Source organism: Desmodus rotundus, chromosome 6 (assembly GCF_022682495.2).
Source record: "Desmodus rotundus isolate HL8 chromosome 6, HLdesRot8A.1, whole genome shotgun sequence".
In the NCBI taxonomy this organism is placed as follows: domain Eukaryota; kingdom Metazoa; phylum Chordata; class Mammalia; order Chiroptera; family Phyllostomidae; genus Desmodus; species Desmodus rotundus.
This window is the reverse complement of record NC_071392.1, coordinates 38,138,870-38,160,123: the sequence shown is the minus strand read 5'-3', so window position 1 is coordinate 38,160,123 and position 21,254 is coordinate 38,138,870. Positions and strand designations below refer to the sequence as shown.

The window sequence follows — 21,254 nt, the reverse complement described above, 5'->3', positions numbered from 1 at the left end:
TAAATAATTTCTGCCAAGATGTGCTTCAATTCAAACTTTTCCTATTAGCTAGCTTTCCGAAGGAAAAAAAGAACATTGTGGTAAACGTTACATTACTTTAGCCGAACACTCTCAGGTCAACCCATATCCTCCTGCCTCTACCCCAATCCTATATAAATTTACCTGGGCCTTCTGTGATTCAGGAAGAAGGGACAAGTATCGTACATTTCTTAAATGTGTACATTAGGAATCCATACAAAATGTGCTACCACTGATTACAAAATCTCAAACCTTTTCTTCTAAAAATAATTTTTAGTGAAAATATGGCAATACAATTCATGGATAGGCTACAGAATGGTTGAATGCATTCATTCCCCTTTCATTCTGAATATATTTCCCTTAATACATTCATGTAAGTTACCTACCATCCCCGTTATACTATAAAGGGCGAAAGAGAAGATTTTGGATGTGGGGGCTCATGAAGTTTGGTCATTGAGGTAACTTACATAAATAATATAAAATGTAAATCATATATATTATCATTGAGAAAACAAAATATGAGCCAAGAATACATGTCTTTACATTGTTAGATTTAACTGGCATTGAGAATTTCAAGGTTTATTTTGACTAGTGTCTGGCTTTCTAATTGACGAGCTAATTAGAAGGGTGTGCTAGACTACTTGTCCATACCCACTCTAGTGTGCAGCTGTCCTGGGGGAGAGACACGCAACTGAACTTGTTGACACTTGAAATTAAGCAGCACTCACCCGAAAAACTGTCATTTCTTCCAGCAGAACTTCTTCTAAATCATGCCAAGTCTCTTTAGGAACTGAAACTACTTTGAGAACGGTTCCAACATCTTTGAAAGAAAGTGGAGAGAAGAGCAGAGTTTAAATAGATCTGAACAGAGTTCAGTGTTAATGAATGGAGTTGGTATCTGACCAGAAGGAACATTTTGACCTCAGTCTTCCTTTTTTAATTGTTGTTACAGCATTAGTAAAATATTCATATGCATTTCATGCAACTAGATAAACTCCAAACATAGCATGAAATTAAAAGAGTTGAAATTTTAGAATATACGGATCTCTGAAGATGATATCACATTGAACTTGCATTATTAAAAAAATGTAAATAATCACTAGGTTAGACTATTATTATTTTTAATCTCAAGTGTCAGGTGTATCAGAAAAAAACCTAAAATATTACCAGTTTTGACATGACAGGTTTTTCCACTTTTGTTATGAAATCAGGGACTACTATGGAAACTTAATGTAGATGCAAAAAGCCAGGAATGTTGTCAAGCAACAGAAGGAAGAACAGTAGTTAGAGCTTCAGAGGCTGAGTGCTTATCCTCCTGTCCCCTGAAAGCCTTTAGTGCTTAGAGGCCCCTGAAGCCACCTCAATGATCACTAAGTGATGAAGGACAACAACTTGACTTCTCAAAATAAACACCTTGGATTACTTATTACAGTGTTTTTCTAATGATTGGTTAATCAATTTTGGTTAACATATTGGTTACTCAATTTTAGAGTAATAAAATTATAATTTGGAAGCATAAAGTATAAAAACTATTAAATTGAATATATTTTACATAGATTTCTAGCATCATTTATCCTAATTTTCATTGTTAAAGGAGACAAACTGTTTTAATGTTGAGAGCTGTCACTTTTACTCTTAGTTGGGTTAAGCATAATATTAATTTTCCAGTATTTACTGGCACATTGATAACATGCAAAATAGAACCTTATTAAAATAAAAAATTTGACTCTTCATCATTTCAATTCTAATCAGCTGATCAAATATATTTAGCTTCAACAGGATCATTTTAATCAAGTTTAAGAGACTCATTATTGGGGAAGAAAATCTTGCCAGTAAAAAATGTAAGTTATACCAGAGAAATAATGCAATGTATTTATATCATTGATAACCGTTTTCAGGGTATCAATATGAGATCAAAAAAAGTTGTTAGTGTATCCCTCATAAAGATTGAAAAAAATCATCTTTTAAGAGGATCTTCCTCTGTTTATAGAACCTTAGACTCCTCATAACACCAAAGATTAAAGGCAAATAGGTTAACCTACTCAGTGCCTCTGATCGGTCTCCGGTATCCAAACATAACTTTATCTGGGTTCCAGATCAAGTTTTACCGAGTAGTATTTCAAACAATTTCACACAAATTGAATCAGATTACTCAGCTTGGATCAATACATTATGATGTGCTACTTAGTAAAAAAAGATAAAATTACTGTAATCAATTTACTTTGCTGACAGATGACCCTGGCCTGTGCTGACCGATAGCCGTCCACCTCCTCAGACATTCAACATGCTCACGAGACCGGCTCCTGTAAGGACAGCTTGTGTCTGAGTGGGATTAAAAATTCATGATTGGGTATCTTTGGTCACATAGTCGAAAGCAAGCTTTTGTTGCACTGACAGTGAGTGAGGGACTCCTTACCATGTTTGGGCCAGAAGTGAAGAAATAGGCACGTGTGCCATTCACGAATACAATTAATTATTCTGCAGAGAGATCTAATTATGATTTGACATTAAATGATAAACTAAAATGTATAGGAAAGAAATCATGTCACCTTATAATTTCTAAAGATACTTAGGATCAGAAGTTGATATTTGCAATTCATCGACTTTTATCAAACACTGGGCTTCATTGGGATGCTTTTATTTGGTAGAGAACCTTTCTCACTCATAAAAGTGGACTGTAATGACTTGCTCAGAGCCTGACACGGATACACCTGATAACATAAGTATTTCACAATTTCGTTATAAAACTTTAAGTCTTTAAAGCACTTACTGCAAGTTTGCCATTCCCCTGTAGTTAATGCATTCTTTCCTGTTTCTCACCAAGGGAAAATAAATGTTATTACACAAGGTTTCAGTGGAGCACTCACTCAGTTTGCCATTGATTTATGTCAGTTAACAATGCTAATGGAGACTAGGAACTTATTACCTTGGAACCTGACCCTAAGCAGCAAGTTTCAAATTTGTAACTGGTAGTTTCAAAATAGTATTATTAAAGAGAGTAGGGGAAAAATAAAATAATATGTCACAATAGCAATGGAATTCTTTCTGAAAATATACCTACACAAAACGTGTTTCTAATAGTAGAATTTGTAAAAATATGTTGATAATTTTTTATAGAAATGGAGCTAAAATGTATCTGATGATCACTTAGGTCCATTTTATTGTTTTCTTTATAAAGTGTTTTTTTCTCACTGTATGGCAAAAATACCAAACCAGTTTTGTTGCCAAAATTTACTTGCTGGAAAATCTGCACCCTATGGGAATTTAAAAATTTGGATAACTTTGCATCAACTCATTTGGAAACCACCATCGAATGTCTTGGCAATTTTAGGTATGGTTTGAACAATACATCTTTGATCTAAAAAGCCACTGTCCAGAGAAGAGTTATGATTCAATTATAGACATTGATTATTCACCTAATTATCAGCTTTACTTGATTATACTTCTCAACTGTCGATTGAAACAAAAATTAACTTAATATATGTCAACTTGTTCAAAAAGATAACACATTGCCCTGGTAGAATATTCATGTTGTTAGGTATTTATGAGTCTAACTATACCTTGAAAGTGACTATAAAAACTGCCTTTAATTCTCAGTATACTTAGTCGGTTAAACCAAATGGTCCTGAAGAAAATGGAGAGCCGAAGTGAAATACTTACCTGTTCCAATAAACATGACATCATACTGGCCGTCTTCTGCATCCACTCGGTCCACTACAATTTGGGTAAACTGATAGTTTACGTCTGTTTTGATCATTATCGGGCGGTTATTAATAGGAAGCACTGGATTGTACATGGTCGGGTGACTTCTTGCAAATGTTATAACATCATCAGGAAGGTCTTTGGTAGAGTCAAAGCCACCAAATGTTTTGCTGGGACACTAATAAAATAAAGAGAATATCTTTTGATTAAAATATAATGAATAGGATTATAAATTATCTAATAATATATGGCCTAAAGGATCTGTGAATCTAAACCCATGGTTATGTGTTTTTTAAGTTAACTGATCAACTAAAAGTAAGGTTAATTAAATTAGTAAATGTAATATATACTATATGTTTTCTGAACATACATTAAGTCTCAGTGGGATTTAGTTATGTCACTCTTTCTTACCCCAAATTTCGAATGCCTCTAATGAATTTAGTGTACGGCAGGGTCTGATGCCTTTATTAGTGACAACACTGCATATTTTATATATGTAATAGATGAAGTGTTTGAACTAGTGAACGGAATATGTTAAAACTATGTGTAGTTAGTTAATCATTAAATTAGAGAAACTCAGCATAACTGTCTTAGATATATTTGATTTTTATCCTATGGCCAATGCTGAAATACAAACATTCTTTTCAACCTAAAAGCAATATAAACTATGCTTTATTGCTTTGTTTCTGATACAACCCTGAAAGAGTACCAGAAAACATACCACAAGTACTATGTGTTTAATGATCAGAGTTATTTTAGGGATAAGGAGAGAGATTACTAAGTGTGTAGTCTGCAGGGCACAGAAACTGACCACTCAGAACAGACCAAGTAGAACAGATAATGGCCATCGAGGCTCAGAGAGGATGCACTGTGGTACACCGGCGAAATATCGCCTCTGGATGTAAATGCTCCACACAAGGCAATACAACAAAAATGGGAAAGTTCAGATTTCACTGTCTCTTTTCATTGCATTTTATTATGTGGTAGAAGCATTCAGAGTACAATATCACCAGTCTGTTGCTTTTTGTCTTACACTGAAGTAGTTTCTGCCACTTAATGTAACAGCTTGGAGCTAAAAGGAATATAGATAGGTTCTTTAAAGAGGCCTAGAAGGAGAAATCAATTGTCTGTAATTACCTTGATATAGATCATTAATAATTCATGAGAAATAAAATAAATAAACCTGTTTTGAAAGGAGGAGTATCTATCTATTTATGAATATATATGTATACACATCTTTGAACATACATGTATGTAACAGTTAAGGGATTTAAGGAATTACTTTTTGTTTAAGTAAACTATAAGATTATTTATATTATGTTATAGAAATATCAAAAAGCTATAAAAATTCTTAGCAGAAATAATAAAACATTTTATGACATTTACTTATTTTTGCTTTCTGCTTTTAAATATAGCTTATAAAAATTTAGAAATGTATGATTAAAAGTTAAAGTAAGGAATTTATTTATTCTTCTTTTATCCTATATTTGTGTCATTTTCTTGTCTTTCTGGCCTTTTAGTTTTGCATCTAGTACTACTTAGCTGTAGGTTTTTCTTCTAAAAATAAATACCATCTACTGACACATTGTTTGAAGGTCACAGTATATTTTTCTCCAGTAACTGGTGAAATAAACTCTCAGCTGATTAATGAACTCATCCACATTGCTGACTTAATTTCCCGTGTTATCGCAACTGTCTGTGAATTCTGGTGAGAACACAGCCTCTAGAACCAAACTGCCTGGACCGAATGCTGGCTCTTATCCTCGCCTCAGTGTCCTCCTTTGTGAAATGGGAACAACAATTGGTTTATTGATTATATATATACACATATAAATCTCATACAACAGGATCTGGTACACAAAAATTTCTAATTACTATTTTTAATCCTCACCCGAGGTATGTTTATTGTTGAGAGAGAGAGAGAGAGAGAGAGAGAGAGAGAGAAAGAGAGAGAGAAATGTGGATGTGAGAGAGAAACATGGGTTGGTTGCCTCCCATATGGACCCAGACCAGGGATCGATCCCCCAACCCTTTGGTGTACAGGACGATGCTCCAACCAACTAAGCAGCCTGGCCAGGGCCTGAAGTCTTTTCTTTTTTTTCCCCTACTTTAAATTAAAGACTCAGAGCTGGTTGGACTTTGAGTTTTATCCGGTTTTATTTGTTTTTTTAAGCCTCAGTGTGCCCAGGGCTGCTGGAGGGAGAGGGGAGGCTGACGATGGCAGACAGCATCTGATGCCATGATAGGCCCTGCTCACTCTACGGGGTTTCCTCACATGTCTTCTTCACCTACAGTATTAATAAAAAGATGGCTTTTCTCCCATTTAATATCACTCCTTGAGCCTTTGCTATGATCAGAGAGAACAAGTCCGGATGCACACTAATTGTTTCAACTCTCCATAATGACCATTTTCATGATACCCCATTTGGAAAAGAAAATAAATAAGACTGACAATTCTATTTCTCAAAAATTATGGGTATTAATGACTGGATTTAAACACTGATATTTGTAAAGAACATGGTTTTAAACTTGGAATTCCATGGGATCACAGAAAATCCTTGACTTGCTTTCATTTAGAATCTTGGAATCTTTAACATTATCTGAATTCAATATCTGTGTATAGCTGCTATTTTTAATGTTTCACAGAAATTTATTCATTTTATATTTTAAGCCCCTAGGCCACTTACAGTTCCTGGTCGTGGGTAGGGGACTCTTCCTTGAAAAGGCACCCACTGGTAGTTGGGACCTTCCCTGTGAGCATAGGGGCCAAGGAACACCCTTCTCACATCACTCATGCTGTACATACACACAGCTGACCCTTTGAAGATGTTACTAAAAGAGAGAGAGAAAACCACAAAAAGATATTTTCATCTTTGTAAAATGGCAGAAGAACTGCTGATACGGAGTTCTTAAATTTCAGATATCAATGATCAAAATGAATATAAATTTTTAGCAATCTCAAATAGTGTCTGAGATTTTTTTGTCTTTTTTTTCCCTTTATTGAATGTATTGGCATGACATTGGTTAATAAACTTACACAGGTTTCAGATATACAATTTTATAATACATCATCTGTAAATTGTTATGTGTTTATCACCCCAACTTAAGTCTTCTTTGATCACCACTTATCCCTCCTTTACCTTCTTTACCTCCCCTAAGCAACTGCTCTATGTATTTTAACAATTCATAAGAGAACAAATTATGATTCTCAAAAATAGAGGGGATAGATGAAACTATCTTTATTATTCATAGAATATATATATTTATGTCATATATAAACTTTGATGGAAACACATATAATCTTCTAAAAAGTAATCTTTAATTTTAATATCAACTAGAAAAATAAAAATATAAACTTTAGAAATTTGTTAAACCTCAAGCATCATAAATCAAACTAGGGAATTTTTAAACCAGAATGTTTAAGAACTCATTTTATAAGCTGAAACTGGTACATAAAATGCATAATTAATGTCATATAATATGTTACATTACAATATTTTTAACTTCCAAACCACCATAAATATTAGAACAACTAATTTTTGTGAAGGCATTTAAAATCATCTCTTCCCAGGACAGAAAATCATTTTAAGTTAGTAGCTATAGTGGGCTATTCTAGCAATTATCTCCATCTTTTTGCTAGACAAAAAATCAGGTAACTGAAGTGAACCAGAAGTTTGTCATGAGCTGCCAGAATTTTCCATTTTATTTTATGTATGTAAATACAGCTCGAAGGTTGTATTTTTACGATGATAAAAACAGTTGTGCACATTTAAAATACGGTATGCTTATCTCTTAACCAATCTACAGAAAATTACATATAAATCAGACTAAATGAAAAACATGCATTTATAGTTTATAAGAGTTTATCATCAGAAATCAATGGCTGCATATAGATAATGTTTAATAGAGCACAAGCTTCATGAGGGAAGAAACTATGCCTGGCTTCTTTCCTGTAACTTTAAGTACATATTGCATGGCACCCAGCACAGAGTCAATCTCAGTAAATAGCTGCAGAATTTCATGTCAATATTTTCATAACAGGATAGCAAATTAATACACGTTTGATACATCATATCTCTAATGTTTATATATCCCTTTTCCATTGTTATATACTTTATTCATCTATTGATGAAATCAGTCATCATTGAAAGACTTGATAATGATTTACAGCTGTTAAGACAAACGTACAAACATCCAGCTCACTGAAAGAGACAGGTGAAATTATTTTACCCATTAACCTAGTAATTTTCAAGGTGTGTTCCCTAGCCAGCAGAATGGGCATCATCTGGGAATTTGGTAGAAAGGCTAATTCTTAGGTCTTACCCCATTCCTGCTGAATCAGAAACTGTGTGGGGCAGTGCCCAGCAATCTGTATTTTAACATGTTCTCTAGCTGATTCAATGAATGTTCAAGTCAGAGAATCATTGTGACAGGCATTTAGGAAGCAGAGAAGCAGATGGAATTTTAATTTGGACCTCTGTTTTATACCAAAGGGGGGGACATATTTGGATATGTACGTAGTTTTAGTAATATGTGTTTCTATTCAAAATATCCTATCAATTTGTAAGGCTTTAATATTTTCAGAATAAATCGGTGTTGGACATCGCAGTTAATCTTTCTGTTGATGCTATCGCAATCCCTTCCAGTGGTTTATCTGACTTTTTAAAGTTACTTTTTAAACATTTTATCCATATAGGAATGTATAACCTTATTTATGTGCATGTTAATATGTTTTCTTTGTCAATTCCAGGTAATGTAAACTTTATACTGAATGCAATGGAAGATAATTGCTTGTTGATCTATAGGAAGAGCCTTGGGGGACATGCAGAATGGAGGAAAAGGAGGGGCAAAAAGGGGAGGGAGGAAAAGCAGGAGAGAAGGAGGGGAGGGCCCAGAGAGTGAGGGAAGAAGCGGGGCTTGGAGCAAGTGGTGAAGAAATAGGAGAGGAGAGGGAAAAAGGTGTTTCAGTCTTAGTTTACATCACTATAAGCCTATCAAAACTCAAATTTCCATTTTTATAATACTCTACATTGCATTTCAATTTTTAAAGTCAAAGCTATACATAGGGTATTACATACATTCTTCATCATTATTTTTAGTGATAATGTTTTTGCTTAAATTTATTTAAAAAAACTATTTAGGTCATAACTTTTTTCTGCCACCAAAAAAACGTATAATGCCTCAAAGGTTAAGCCAACATTGTTTCCTCAAAACCCTATTTTCATAAATTATGGATGCTTGGAAAGCACCTGAAGGACAGGAAATTTCTATATAATAAGATAGTAAAATGTTTACCTGGAAGTTGTAAATATTCCATATATAATCGGATTTTTAGGATCTTTACAATTCATTAGGAATATATCCTCTGTTTGAAAACAAAATTGAGAAAAGTTACACTTTTTGATGATAATGGCAAAGTCTAAACAAGTATTCTCTGTGAAACACAACCAGTTATACTCACGCAATTCATCAAAATGAGTGTCAATGCCGTTTGGACCTGGCACTGAGCAAATCAGGCGGGCTTTGAGGAATGTCGTCCATTTATTCACCAGACTTCTGTGCCCCCCGAAGTCATTCTGAAAGCAGAGAATGCTGGTTTCAGGAACTGTGCATAAAAAAGATAATCTCAAATATTTCTCTTATCTTGATGTAGATATGAATGCAATTCCTCATATTTCAAAATGAAGAATGAGGAATTTTAAATGACAAGATAGAAGTGCCTATGTTTTTAAGTCATCTTGTTGATTAAATCTATTCACTCAAACTTTATTGAAGGAATGACTTACAGTAAGTGACAGCATTAAAAAGTCACTTTTTCCATTCTCTTACCACTCTTCAATGAACAATTATTACTCCTGTGTTTGTTTTTGGTTTGGTTTAAATCTCTCTCTCCTGTATGTGCCTTTCTTGAGATGTTATTTCTCTAACTAAGTTGACTCACAGTACAAGTACCGAACACTTTGGAACATAGGAGGCACTTAATAAGTATGTACTGAATGAAAGAATAACCGCATGCTTTAGAACCCATACTGAAAATACATCACAAACAAAAGCATGCTAGCACTAAACATTTTATAAGTTGAAACAGTCGAAGCAATGCTGACTTTACAAATAGCATGTGGAAAAAATATTCGCATAAACCTTAATAAAGGAAGCTCATTCTAGTGAAACATTTTGAAAAAGTCCCTTCAAAAATATACTGATTTGTATTTTGTTTATGTGATTTTATATACTACAAAGATTTTATATTTTGTAAAGAAAAGATTCTCATATATTTCACATATTATTTCTATGCTTCCAGATTGTTAAGACTTTGAATTTTCAAGTAATTTCATATACTACAGATAAATAAATAGATCATGATTGGGGTAGCAAAGAGGCTAAACCATCTTCTAAAACAGACATTATTAAAATTTCATTACTTTTTTAAAAAAGAAAAAAAATCTGTTCTAAGACAACTACTGGATCTGGCTTTGTTACTCTCTTGAAATGAAAGTTGCTTCAATCCGTACAAACGGTTGGCTTCCTTTGTGTTGCACACACCCTGTACCGTACGTAGGCAGAGGGAAGGTTGGTGCTGTTATCATGTCTTCACATCGACAACTAACTAATCCACCAGCACTGATCTATATTTGTTCTATGTACCTAACATTATAATGCAGTATTACACTTGATTTTGTGCCACACAGTAAATGAATTACTCAGATCAAGTTCAGGGCTGCATAACTATGTGAGTGTATATGTACATGGGATGTTATGATAATCAATTTATAGAAACAAGCTTTAATACTTATATATTCATATTTTAGTTATCCTAACAACTTAGTAGAAAAATGTGCTAGGTCTGAGAATACAAAAATAGCATATTCTCCTATAATTTATTTCCCTAGAATTTCAAACTGAAATCATTTAATGTAACGTCATTTTGAAGTAATACCTCCCAACCTCCACCTGCTTGTGCAACTTATGAAGAGTTACTTATAAACAGTGATAATATGTTTTCAATCATTTTTTATCATTTAAATATGTATAGTGATCAATCAAGTATCTTAGCCAGATTTTTTCATTGTACATGAATATAGGTAGAAAAGCAAAAGAAATAAAACTGTGATTGAACAGTACCCTCCTCCTTGTTTTTCTGTACCTCACCTTGCATATCTGACTTATTCTAGCATGAGTGGCTTTTCCAGTGTGCTCTACATCTATTGCGTTTTCACGGAAGAAAAAATATATTTTGTCATCTTCAGGGTTGTCACTCTCTGGGATGAGGTGAGCACCAATGAATTTTGGATCTAGGAGGCAAGTTATAGGACATATGTTAATTCACAGGTGGAAAATAATATCATTCACTGCAGGCCACTTTCACTTTCCCTAACTCCCGGTTGACATATTTCAAGAACTGATCTTTTCATAGTTCACTTTTTTCAGTACATGCGAACCATTCTTTATGCATTTTTAACTATGTTACAAAAATGCTTTATATCTCATAAAAATGTTGATGAGTTTTTTTTTCTCAGAAAGTAGTAAGTGCAGAAATCCACAGCATGACCACATAGTGCTAATGCATTCCTGGGTATTAGAATATTTTGGAAACTTTAAGTGCTATAAAATGTTACTTATTTCCATCACCACTGTTATTCTTCCTTTCAAGCATAAAAGAGTTTAAATCAAACTACCAAATAGTCTATTCTGGTTTCCAGCAAAAACTGGGTGGGAGGGGAGAAATGAGATCCACGTAAAACATCAGAAAAACAGCCCCTCTCATGTTGCTCCCCATCTTAGTAAACACAACGTCATTTACTAGACACTCAAGCCAAAAACCCTGGGGCCACCCTTGAGTCCCCTCTGCCTCTCGCATCCTACATTGGATCAGTACATCTCTGTTCATCACCATTTCCTCCCACACCCTTTAAGACCAGCCTCTCCCAGACAACCTTTGCCAGTCAGTGATAGCCACCCAATAGCCTCCTTGATCCTGTTTTACCCACCTTGGTCTACTTCTCTACACAGCAGCCAGAGTGAACCTCTGATATGTCTCTTCCCTCTCTAAACCCTCCGATATCTTTCCAAATCACTCACAATGAAATATTAATTCTTTTTTAATCAAATATTTTATTGTTGTTGTATTACAGTTGTCCCAGCCAGTTTTTCCCCCTTTGCTCTCCTCTGCCTAGCCTACCCCCCTCTCCCACAGTCAATCCCCACACTGTTGTCCATGTCCATGGGTCATTCATACATGTTCCTTGCCTAGTCTCTTCCCCTTCTTTCCACCTTTACCCCCCTCCCTCCTTCCCTCTGGCTGCTGTCAGTCTGTTCCTTGTTTCCACACCTCTGGTTCTGAAATATTAATTCTTATAGTGAGCAGAAGCATTTATGATCCGGTCCCTGCAACCTCAAATGCCTTTTCTACTGCCTACCCTTCTGTCCCCATCTCACTCTTGGTCAGCCGTGCCTCCCCGTTCTGGTTCTCAAAACACGTCAAGCACTCTCAGCCCTGCCTCAGACCTCTCCTCCCTGGGCAACTCTCTGCCTTTATGTGTGCTAAGGTCTGGGCTCCTACTTTTACTCAGGTCCTTGTTCACATATTACATTATCAAAAAGGTCTCTGTTGACTTCTCTCTTTAGAGCATTGAAATCCTTACTTCAGGACTTTTTTTAAAAAACTTATTTTTATTCATTATTTTTCCTAACATTATTCATAATCTGCTAGGATACACCTCTCTCCCTCTTTGTCTTGCTCTGTATCTAATCTTCATTCGCTCACTGCCTTCTCCCTTTCCACCCCAATGGAATAGAAGTTCTATGAGAACAAGAACTTGGCATGTTTTCTTTAATGCTATGATCCTAGAGTTTAAAACATAGTGAGCATCCAATAAATATCTGTTCTAGGAAGGAAGGAAAGAAAACAGGAAAAAATGAGACTGCCTAGATTATGTATAAGGTATATCAGCAGAGTTTAGAGCCCTACTTAAAAAAATACTTCTGTAAATACCTGGGTTGTTATGGTTGTGGCTCATACAAACTGTATAAAAATATGTACTACCTTTGCAGCTTTATATGTAATATATTAAGAACCTGCATTTATCACTGAAAGCACTTAGGACATTGTGGGTACTTAAATTCTTACAGTAATTTACCTTTATTCCCATGGTATATGCATAAACAATGAAATATATACACACAGGTCAGCATCATACTTAAGAGACCAGGAAAGAGTTCAGAATCCTGCAGTTAGATTTATTCATGGTATTGAGTCCTAATCTTTACACCTGTGGAAAATCACCGTAATCCTGTTTTCCATGCCTGTAACCTTTCTTTAACATTTGCTCTGGGACCATGTACTTAGTATATTCTACTATCCATCTTAGGCAAATTGTACAGACTGTAAGTAATGTAACACATATGAAATATTACCTATTTGCATTTAAAGTTCAGTGCTCCACTGGAATAAGAGTGAGAAACTAGTAATTTAAAAGTTGAAATCACTTAGCACCTGAATTTTTAAAAGATACAATATAATGGACTACTTTAACCTTAATAATTGTTGCAAATCTTGCCTTGTCTTCTTAAATTTGTACTTGTTCACATACAAAAATGTATTTGTGTATATACATATGTTATATCTATGTATGTATATACATGTGTGTTTGTCTCATAAGGAATGATGAGAGGAATAATTAATGTGATGTGGTAGGAATTTTAATGTGCATACCAAGAATTAATACCTCACTGGTGAAGTTAGGCTCCTAGAAATAAGACGTGTGTAAATGAAAGAACTCAGTTAAGTCCCTTGCAACTTTTGTGACCTTTGATATTACTCTTACTTCTCAGATCTCAGACGCCTCATTTTCAAATTGGATTTATCTCAAATTGAGTTATTTCAAATTGGGTTCTATTTACTTTGTATGTCACAGTTTATATAAAACCAATTATTTTAACCTGAAATAATGCATGTGAAACAACTTTGTAAAATGTTAACAAATACATTATTATCATTCGATGATAGTGAAAGGAAGCTTCAATGACATGCTAAGTTTAAGGGGTCACATTATAATTCAGCTGCATCATTTTTCATTTTAATTATAAAAAAATGATACATTCTTTTGCTGCAGTCGTGGAGCAAAGGAGAAGATGGTCTAATATCACCTCCCAGATTGGTGTAGCTGTTCATATAAACACTTGAATAACTTAAAGAATGTGAGGTAATGAACTCCAACTACATATTTTACATAAATGCATGCAAGGCACTGTGTAGAAAACAATGAAAACTATATGTTCCTTTTCTCTACAATCTAGCAAGAGTGGTGTTAGAAACACAAACACCACAAAGCAAACAGTTTTTACATGTAGAAGTAGTGTCTTGGTGTTGGGCATGGGAGAAGGCATTAATTACTGAGCATCATGCTTCCCTCTCAAAAACATATCAGGATAGTTATCACTTTACAAATGTGGACTTTAGCAAAACACAATTCAAGCAAGTTATCAAGTATATCAATTGGTGAAAGGGCCTTCAGTCCTAACTTCTTCTTCAATATCCGAAACTACAGAAATAAAGGATATTGCAGGGGAATTAACAGTTTGACATAACTTCAGATAGAGCCAAAATGTAAAATTATACACCTAAAATGACAACCAAATGTATTAAAATAGGAAAACAGAATATCAAAGAAAAATAATGTCAATTTAATATAACTTGCCTTCAAGAAATTTAGGTTATATCTTATACTGGAAAAATATTTATTCTTATTTAAAAATAAAATAGGTGTCTAGTTGATCTCTTTCAAAAATTTAAAAGTAATATTCTAATATTGCAAACTTGGAAAATCTCCTTTTTGGTCAAAACCTTTGCTCATTATGCATTTTCTACTTCTTCAGTCCACCAATTTTGCCTTCCCTTTCTTGTGCTATTTTGTTCTTTTCCCGTCTCTCTTATTCTTTCACTTTATTCCTCTCCTCCCTGGGGAATTCCCCATTTTATCCCTTTCGGACGTCCTAACCAGTCATTCTAATTGTCTTCCTCATTACCTTAGGACCTCTTAGCCTATGAACATTCACTGTACTTGCTGTGCAAAACCCCAGAACTTTCTTCCATTTGCTCCTATATCTGAGCAAGGATGAACAAAATTATATAATGGTAGCAAATGGATGTGCTATAAATTCACTTTATCTTAAATAAGAATCTTGGTGTTGCTAAGGAATTATTTTACTTATTATAGATGTATTAACAACGACTTTTTAAAATCATTCTGATTATCTTAAGGTACTACCATCTTTCACTTTGCTTTCCAAGGATGGACTTCTTGTTTGCTATATTGATAAGACCAAAGCCATTAAGTAAAATCTCCCTCCCTTTTCTTTCTTCATTTATGTCCCCTCTCTCTCTTTCCCCTCTCTGTATAATATATATTTATATATATCTACATAAATATTTTTATTAATAAAATATAAATAAAATATTTCTCTCTCTCTCTCTCTCTCTCTCTATATATATATATATATATATATATATATATATATATATATATATCCTTTTTATGGGGGAATGACCTAGCCTCATTCTAAGTCTAAGGACTCTATATTTACTCTCAATCCAATAATCTACAGAACAATACTCCAATAACAATTCCAATTCTTCATGTAATGAAGAATTCACCATTTTCATTTTCACCATTTTTACCATTTCTTCTTCACCATTTTTATTTTCACTGCTCAAATATTTTGAAACTCTGTGCTGTGGATTGTGGAATAGTTGGGGATATTGTCATAAAAAGTGTTATGTCCACTTTCGCTTACTGTCTGTGAAAGAACACCGATAATTAAATAGAGAAATTATGAACCTGCACAAAAAGAACAAAACCAAGAGTTTGCAAAGAATGCAGTAGGAAATCAAAAACATAATCTTGCCTTGAAGGAATTAGGGAAAGTTTTTCTTAGAAGATATGACATATAATCTAAGACTTGCAGAATAACCAGGAATGTCCAAGGTAGAAGGAACAGATGTGCAAAGTCTCAGACACAACAGAAAATATTGTGCTGACCACACAAAGTGGTCAATGAAGACAGAGGCGGTCAGAGATGATGAGGGTTAAACAGAGGCCAGGATAAAAAGAAAGTGTTGTTCAGCAGTGTATTGTCCTAATGGCTAGGAGGGAAACCCTGGAGTGTTCTAAACCTAGCAATGCCATTATCAGATTTATATTTTAAGAAGATCATTCTGATTACCATAGAGTAAAAACTTAAGGCGAGGCAAGAATGAAGACAGATAGACCAGTCTGGAGGTTGGAGAGAAATGACGGTGGTCTTGAGCCATATAAAGAAGGAGACATGTGTAGGGACGATGTGAAAGTAGAATTGATGGATTACATTCATTGATAAGATGCTGGTAAAAGGAGTAGTGAGAAAAATAGAAATATTAAAGAGACATCTGATGTAAGTAACTGGTTGGATAGAATTCATTACTGAGAGAAGGAACACTTTGGGAAGGATAGATATGAGAGTGGAGAAGAAAGATGAGCTCGAAATTCAAAATTATGACTAAAATTTTCTACCTAGATATCTCACTGTAACTTTGATTGACCCTACCAAGCAAGAAATATAACAACTTATCTTTTAGAAGTGCTTCCACTCCTTCCTACCTTTCCATTTTGGTTAATGTCAACATCAAAATCTAGACATTAAATATTATTTTACCTTAAATTATCTCCATCTCCTGCAGGACTTTTCCTTTGCACTCTAAATTTATCATCAAACATATTCCAGCTATCATTTTCATTACCTTTCCCTGTTTTATATTCTTAATGTCACCCTCACAATTCATGTCCTTTTTAACTTACAGCTATATTTTTGGAATCATCTAACTGTTCTTCAACTTGTGTTATCCATTTCTTCTAAGCCATCCATTCAGTGCTTTAGAAACAACTACATATGCATTTATTCCATACATTTTCCAGAACAGATTTCAGGTGTCACAGGACATGAGGAAGTTGCATAAATTAAACACACATTAAGTATAAAGGACAATAAGGCATATGTTACTTTGAGTCAGAAACAAGGCTGAGGCCAGTTATTTCATTCATACACATATATATACACACACACATGTGTGTATGTATGTATACATACATACACACATCTGTGTGTGTATATATGATGAACAACAATTTCAGCTTCAAGCACTCTAGCACAAGAGGAAAATAGAAAACCTTGTCAGTTGCATTCTTCACAGGGTCTCTACCATAGAGAACAAACTGTGGACAATCAGTGTCATCCGTAAACTAACTGTGACCTCTATGTCCAGCAGAGCTGAAAACCATTTATTCTTTAATCCCTTAGTGAATCTGTTTATCATCCGAGAAAGCACTGTGGCTACTATCTTTATAAGCATGTAGTTCACATAATACAAAAGAAAGTCTGCTTCTACCTGTCTTGTAACATTTCTTTCTCTGGTATCCTCACTTTCCTATTTGTTATGACAGGTATTTGTCCTGCATTCCTCCCTCTCTTGCCTTCAGCTTCTGTATAGAACAAATTACTTCCCTAAACATATTTTGATTCTGTCCCACTGCAACTACTCAGATGTAGGTCCTTATCTCTTCCCGCCTGGCAGTCCCATGCAATCTGTTTTCCCTGCCTCTGGCTTCACCTGCCCCTAACCATCCAGCACTGACGATGGCCCTTTAACACAAAAAACGTTCCCGGCACCTGGTGCGTGTGTATTTCTCAGTTAGAATCTGTAAAACTCCATTTTACTCACTTGTTTTCTCCCCCCTTTCTTCCTGTAAGTGGGTCTTTTTATTAACACTGACTGTGGCTTTCAGGCTAAGCTTAACTTCTGAAACAGAGCGTTATTCTTAAGAAGTGAATAAATTCAAATCTGCTGAACTAAAACATGTTTTTTAAAATATTTGTTCTGGGGCTTTCTTTTCCAAAATTTACCTCTCAGTTACACTTAAGATACAATATTACATTAGTTTCAGGTATACAACATAATGATTAGATATTTATATAACTTACGAAGTGATCACTCTGATAAATGCAGTGCCCAGCTGACACCATACACAATTATTACAGTATTATTGAATATATTCTTTATGCTCTACTTCATATTCACATAACTATTTGGCAATTTGTGTAGTGTTTCTTTTTTTTTAAAGAAAGATTCACACTTTCTTGCTTTTTGATATAGTTTATTAAAGCTTCTGGGGTGAGCAGCACTCACCATAGGCTCAACAATGTCTAGGTTTCTGGTTAAAGAAACACTTAGACATTCCCCTTTAAACTGCAACAATTTTTAAGAGTTTATGACAAAACAGCAGGCTTTCAAATAGTCTTCTGAAATGTTATGAATGTTCTTTCAAACTGGAAGAAGCTTTTATTTTTTTTGATTGCATCCTTTTGAGTCAGACAATTAATGAAGTAAAATTAATCATCTGTTTGCTGTTTTTGAAAATTAGATGGCATCAATAGGATTAGAGTAACAGAAGGCATAGTTCTCCATTTTATGAAGCTAAAAACAGTGCATATGTTGGAGGTCAGAGATTACCAATATCCTGGAAAACGACAAGCAGTTCAATAGCTTGCTCTGTCATCAAACACTCCCCATGGGAATGTTTTACCAAAACTCAGGCGTACTGATCTACTTTATTAGTTCTCCTTAGGAACCTAAGAAAGTTCACGGAATTCAAAAAGAAGCCATTCTACTTCCAGCTGCTACCATCAAATGGCACACAGACAAGAGAAGTCCAAGCTTACCAGTTCCTTTTTCTTTCAGTGTCTATAGTCTATTAGAGCAGAGGACGCCTACTCCCAATCCACAGGTACAAATTCCTGATTTCCATGTGGCCAAGTCTATTGAAACTAACAGATACACAAATAGAGATCTTTTCATAATGTAAACAGTTAAAATGCCCCTAGATAGCTTGCCACATTGCCTTCTCTATTCCCTTCACAGAATCTCAATTGACAAAAATTTAACAAAATATTGGAGCTTGTACACTTTGAAAATATTTCTTTTGACATGAAGCAGAAAGTCAATGTAGATGTATATGAAAATTGACATCAAAAGAAAGTGGCGAAATCCATTTAAGCATGATCAAAGTGTGTTAATCTCATCAGCAGAAAACTACAATGCAAATACTATGAAAGGTAAATAGAGTTGGAAAGGAGTCTCTCATCTGGAAAGCTTAAATGGTACGCCTCTGGGGAGGAAACTTTGTCTTTACAGGTACGCTGGTACTTTTGCAATGCCCTGAGCACATGGCAGAGGCTGAACAAATAATATTTAAAAATCTTGAGCCAATGCTATTATGTAAAACATGGAATCTACAGTCAGGATAATAGCAAGAAATACTGGGTAAATACACTTCTCTTTTCTTTCCCCCTTTATCTCCTTTACCACCCCCTCGACAATCTTCTACACCTTATCCCACAGATGGTATTTCTTGCAAAATTCACGTTTGGGCACCACCTGCCACCCACTTGTAACAGTACCACTCTGTCGAAATATTTTTAGCAGCTGCAAATTAAACTGTCCTTCAGGTGCAATCTCACACTTAATGAAAATGACACCTTGGCAAAGGACACGCAGCTGCCTTTATGATTCATTTGGCAGCTTGAGCTTATTTAAATAATGAACACATTTTGCTGCTCTCAGCATTAGAATCAATCTGAATTTCTAGTACAGCAACATTTTTACCAGCATTTGGATGGACCTTCCACAAACAAGCCTAAGAAGTATAAGAACATACAACTGAAATTGTAGAAGTACTTTTTTTTTTGGAAAATGAATTAAAGGATAATTAATTAAGGCTTTTAGAGTATCTATAAATTTAGAAGTCAGGACATGTATTGGGTTTCTAGGATATAAATTATACATAGCTCATCAGAATAGAGGCTGGAATGAATGACTATATGCTATCTTGTATAACTGCTACAAGCACCAGTTTCGCCCAGTGAAATAGCCAATCCCCTTGCAGAACATGGTAGGAGGTTCCAGAGCAGAATAGGAGGAACATAAACCATCCACCCCCAGTGGGAAAACAATTCAAATTACCTACCTGTGAATCGAATGTGCTCGCACTTATGAGAGTAAAAGGAAGGCTTGGAAATTAATGTACTTCCCTATATATGGGATCAGTAAAAAGTGACCTTACTGATGCTGACTACCCATACAGCAAAATCCTTACTAAATACTACTTTCTATTATCAAAAAATTCTTCCTTCACTGCACATATATAAACATTTTCTGTGGTAGGAATCAGAGAAAAAATAGTAAAAACCAAGCTTCTCCCACTCACTAGATTTGTAACTTCAAAAAATTAATTAATGTCAACCAGCCCCAGTTTCCTTATCTGTCAGAAGTGCATAAGTACATATACCTGAGAAGTGCTGGAATAATTACTTTAGAAAAATTATACATGACACATATATATGTATACATATCTATATCTATATCTATATATATCTTCCTTCCCTCCTTCCTTCCTTTCTGTAAGTCTCTTTTTATTTTCTACCTACCTACCTACCTACCTATGTCAGCATATCATTGGTTTTCAAAATTGCTAGCTGTTTTTCTAACACTGTTTATATAACTTTGAGAAATATCCTATATAATTATATGTTTAGAGTTAATGATAACATAAACTTTGTTTACTAATGAAAGCCAATTGAATCAGAAACCAACTGGTGAGGAAACCTGTCAAAGACAACTGAAAAGAACAACATGTAATTTAGGTAAACTGTAAAGCTAGTTTTTAAAAATTAAAAAATATTTCTAGCATCACAGCTTCAGGCTTCAAAATACAGGCTAACTAGAGAGAAATTAGTGATGGGGAAATATCAGCAGCAGATGACAGCCAGCACAGCAGCCCGACAGTCATCACGACTGGTTTCTTCCCTTTCCTGTGCGGCAAAGGAAAGAGGGGAAATGTCCCCCAAATCAGGAGACCGTGAATGGGAACCTCCGGCACACCAGGAATGTACAGAATGCAGCGCAGGGTCATTCTAGCTAATGGCCTATGCAAAATGGATATATCATTTTTGGCTGTGGAGTAGAAGAACCTCTGCTGCCAAGGAACAGGCCTGGAAAAACTTGTGATGCTTAGCTGGCTGGGAAACTATGAATAGTCTTGGGATAGCTTAACCCCAAGAAAGGTTGAAGATGAGTCATGTCAGGAAGGAGAAAAGGGCTGATTATGATGGAAGCTGAGCATGAATGTTAAGTAATTAGTACTATTTACTGTGCTCTTTCCTTGTGCTTTTTATACGTTATTGTAATCCACACTCACCCCAGAGGAAACCCTGACATTAAGACCCAGCAAATGCCCCAAAGTGCAAACTTGTACAAAATCAAGAGCTGAGCTCTTTATCCTCTGTCCTGTGGCATCAAGTATTTACACATGCACTTTGCACTATGTCTCCAAGTTGCATATGCTTGTCCATTACTAGTTATTTTGTTTGCTATTTCAACAAAGAAAACAGTTTTTAACATTAATAAAAAATCAGTGGAAAGTCTTGCTGTTTTCTATCCCAACAAA

At 34.8% G+C, this 21,254-nt stretch overlaps 1 protein-coding gene across 2 annotated transcripts in view; it reads right to left on the bottom strand.

Moving 5' to 3' along the window:
- SEMA3A (semaphorin 3A) overlaps nt 1-21,254 on the bottom strand; it is a 461,493-nt gene that overhangs the window by 32,619 nt on the left and 407,620 nt on the right. For both annotated transcript variants that reach the window (XM_024559089.4, XM_053925978.2), the window contains 6 exons: nt 10,870-11,012; nt 9,182-9,296; nt 9,016-9,085; nt 6,408-6,552; nt 3,679-3,898; nt 747-838 (listed from right to left, as the gene is read on the bottom strand). In XM_024559089.4, the coding sequence (XP_024414857.2) occupies nt 747-838; nt 3,679-3,898; nt 6,408-6,552; nt 9,016-9,085; nt 9,182-9,296; nt 10,870-11,012 (785 nt within the window). The remainder of the gene's footprint in view (nt 1-746; nt 839-3,678; nt 3,899-6,407; nt 6,553-9,015; nt 9,086-9,181; nt 9,297-10,869; nt 11,013-21,254) is intronic.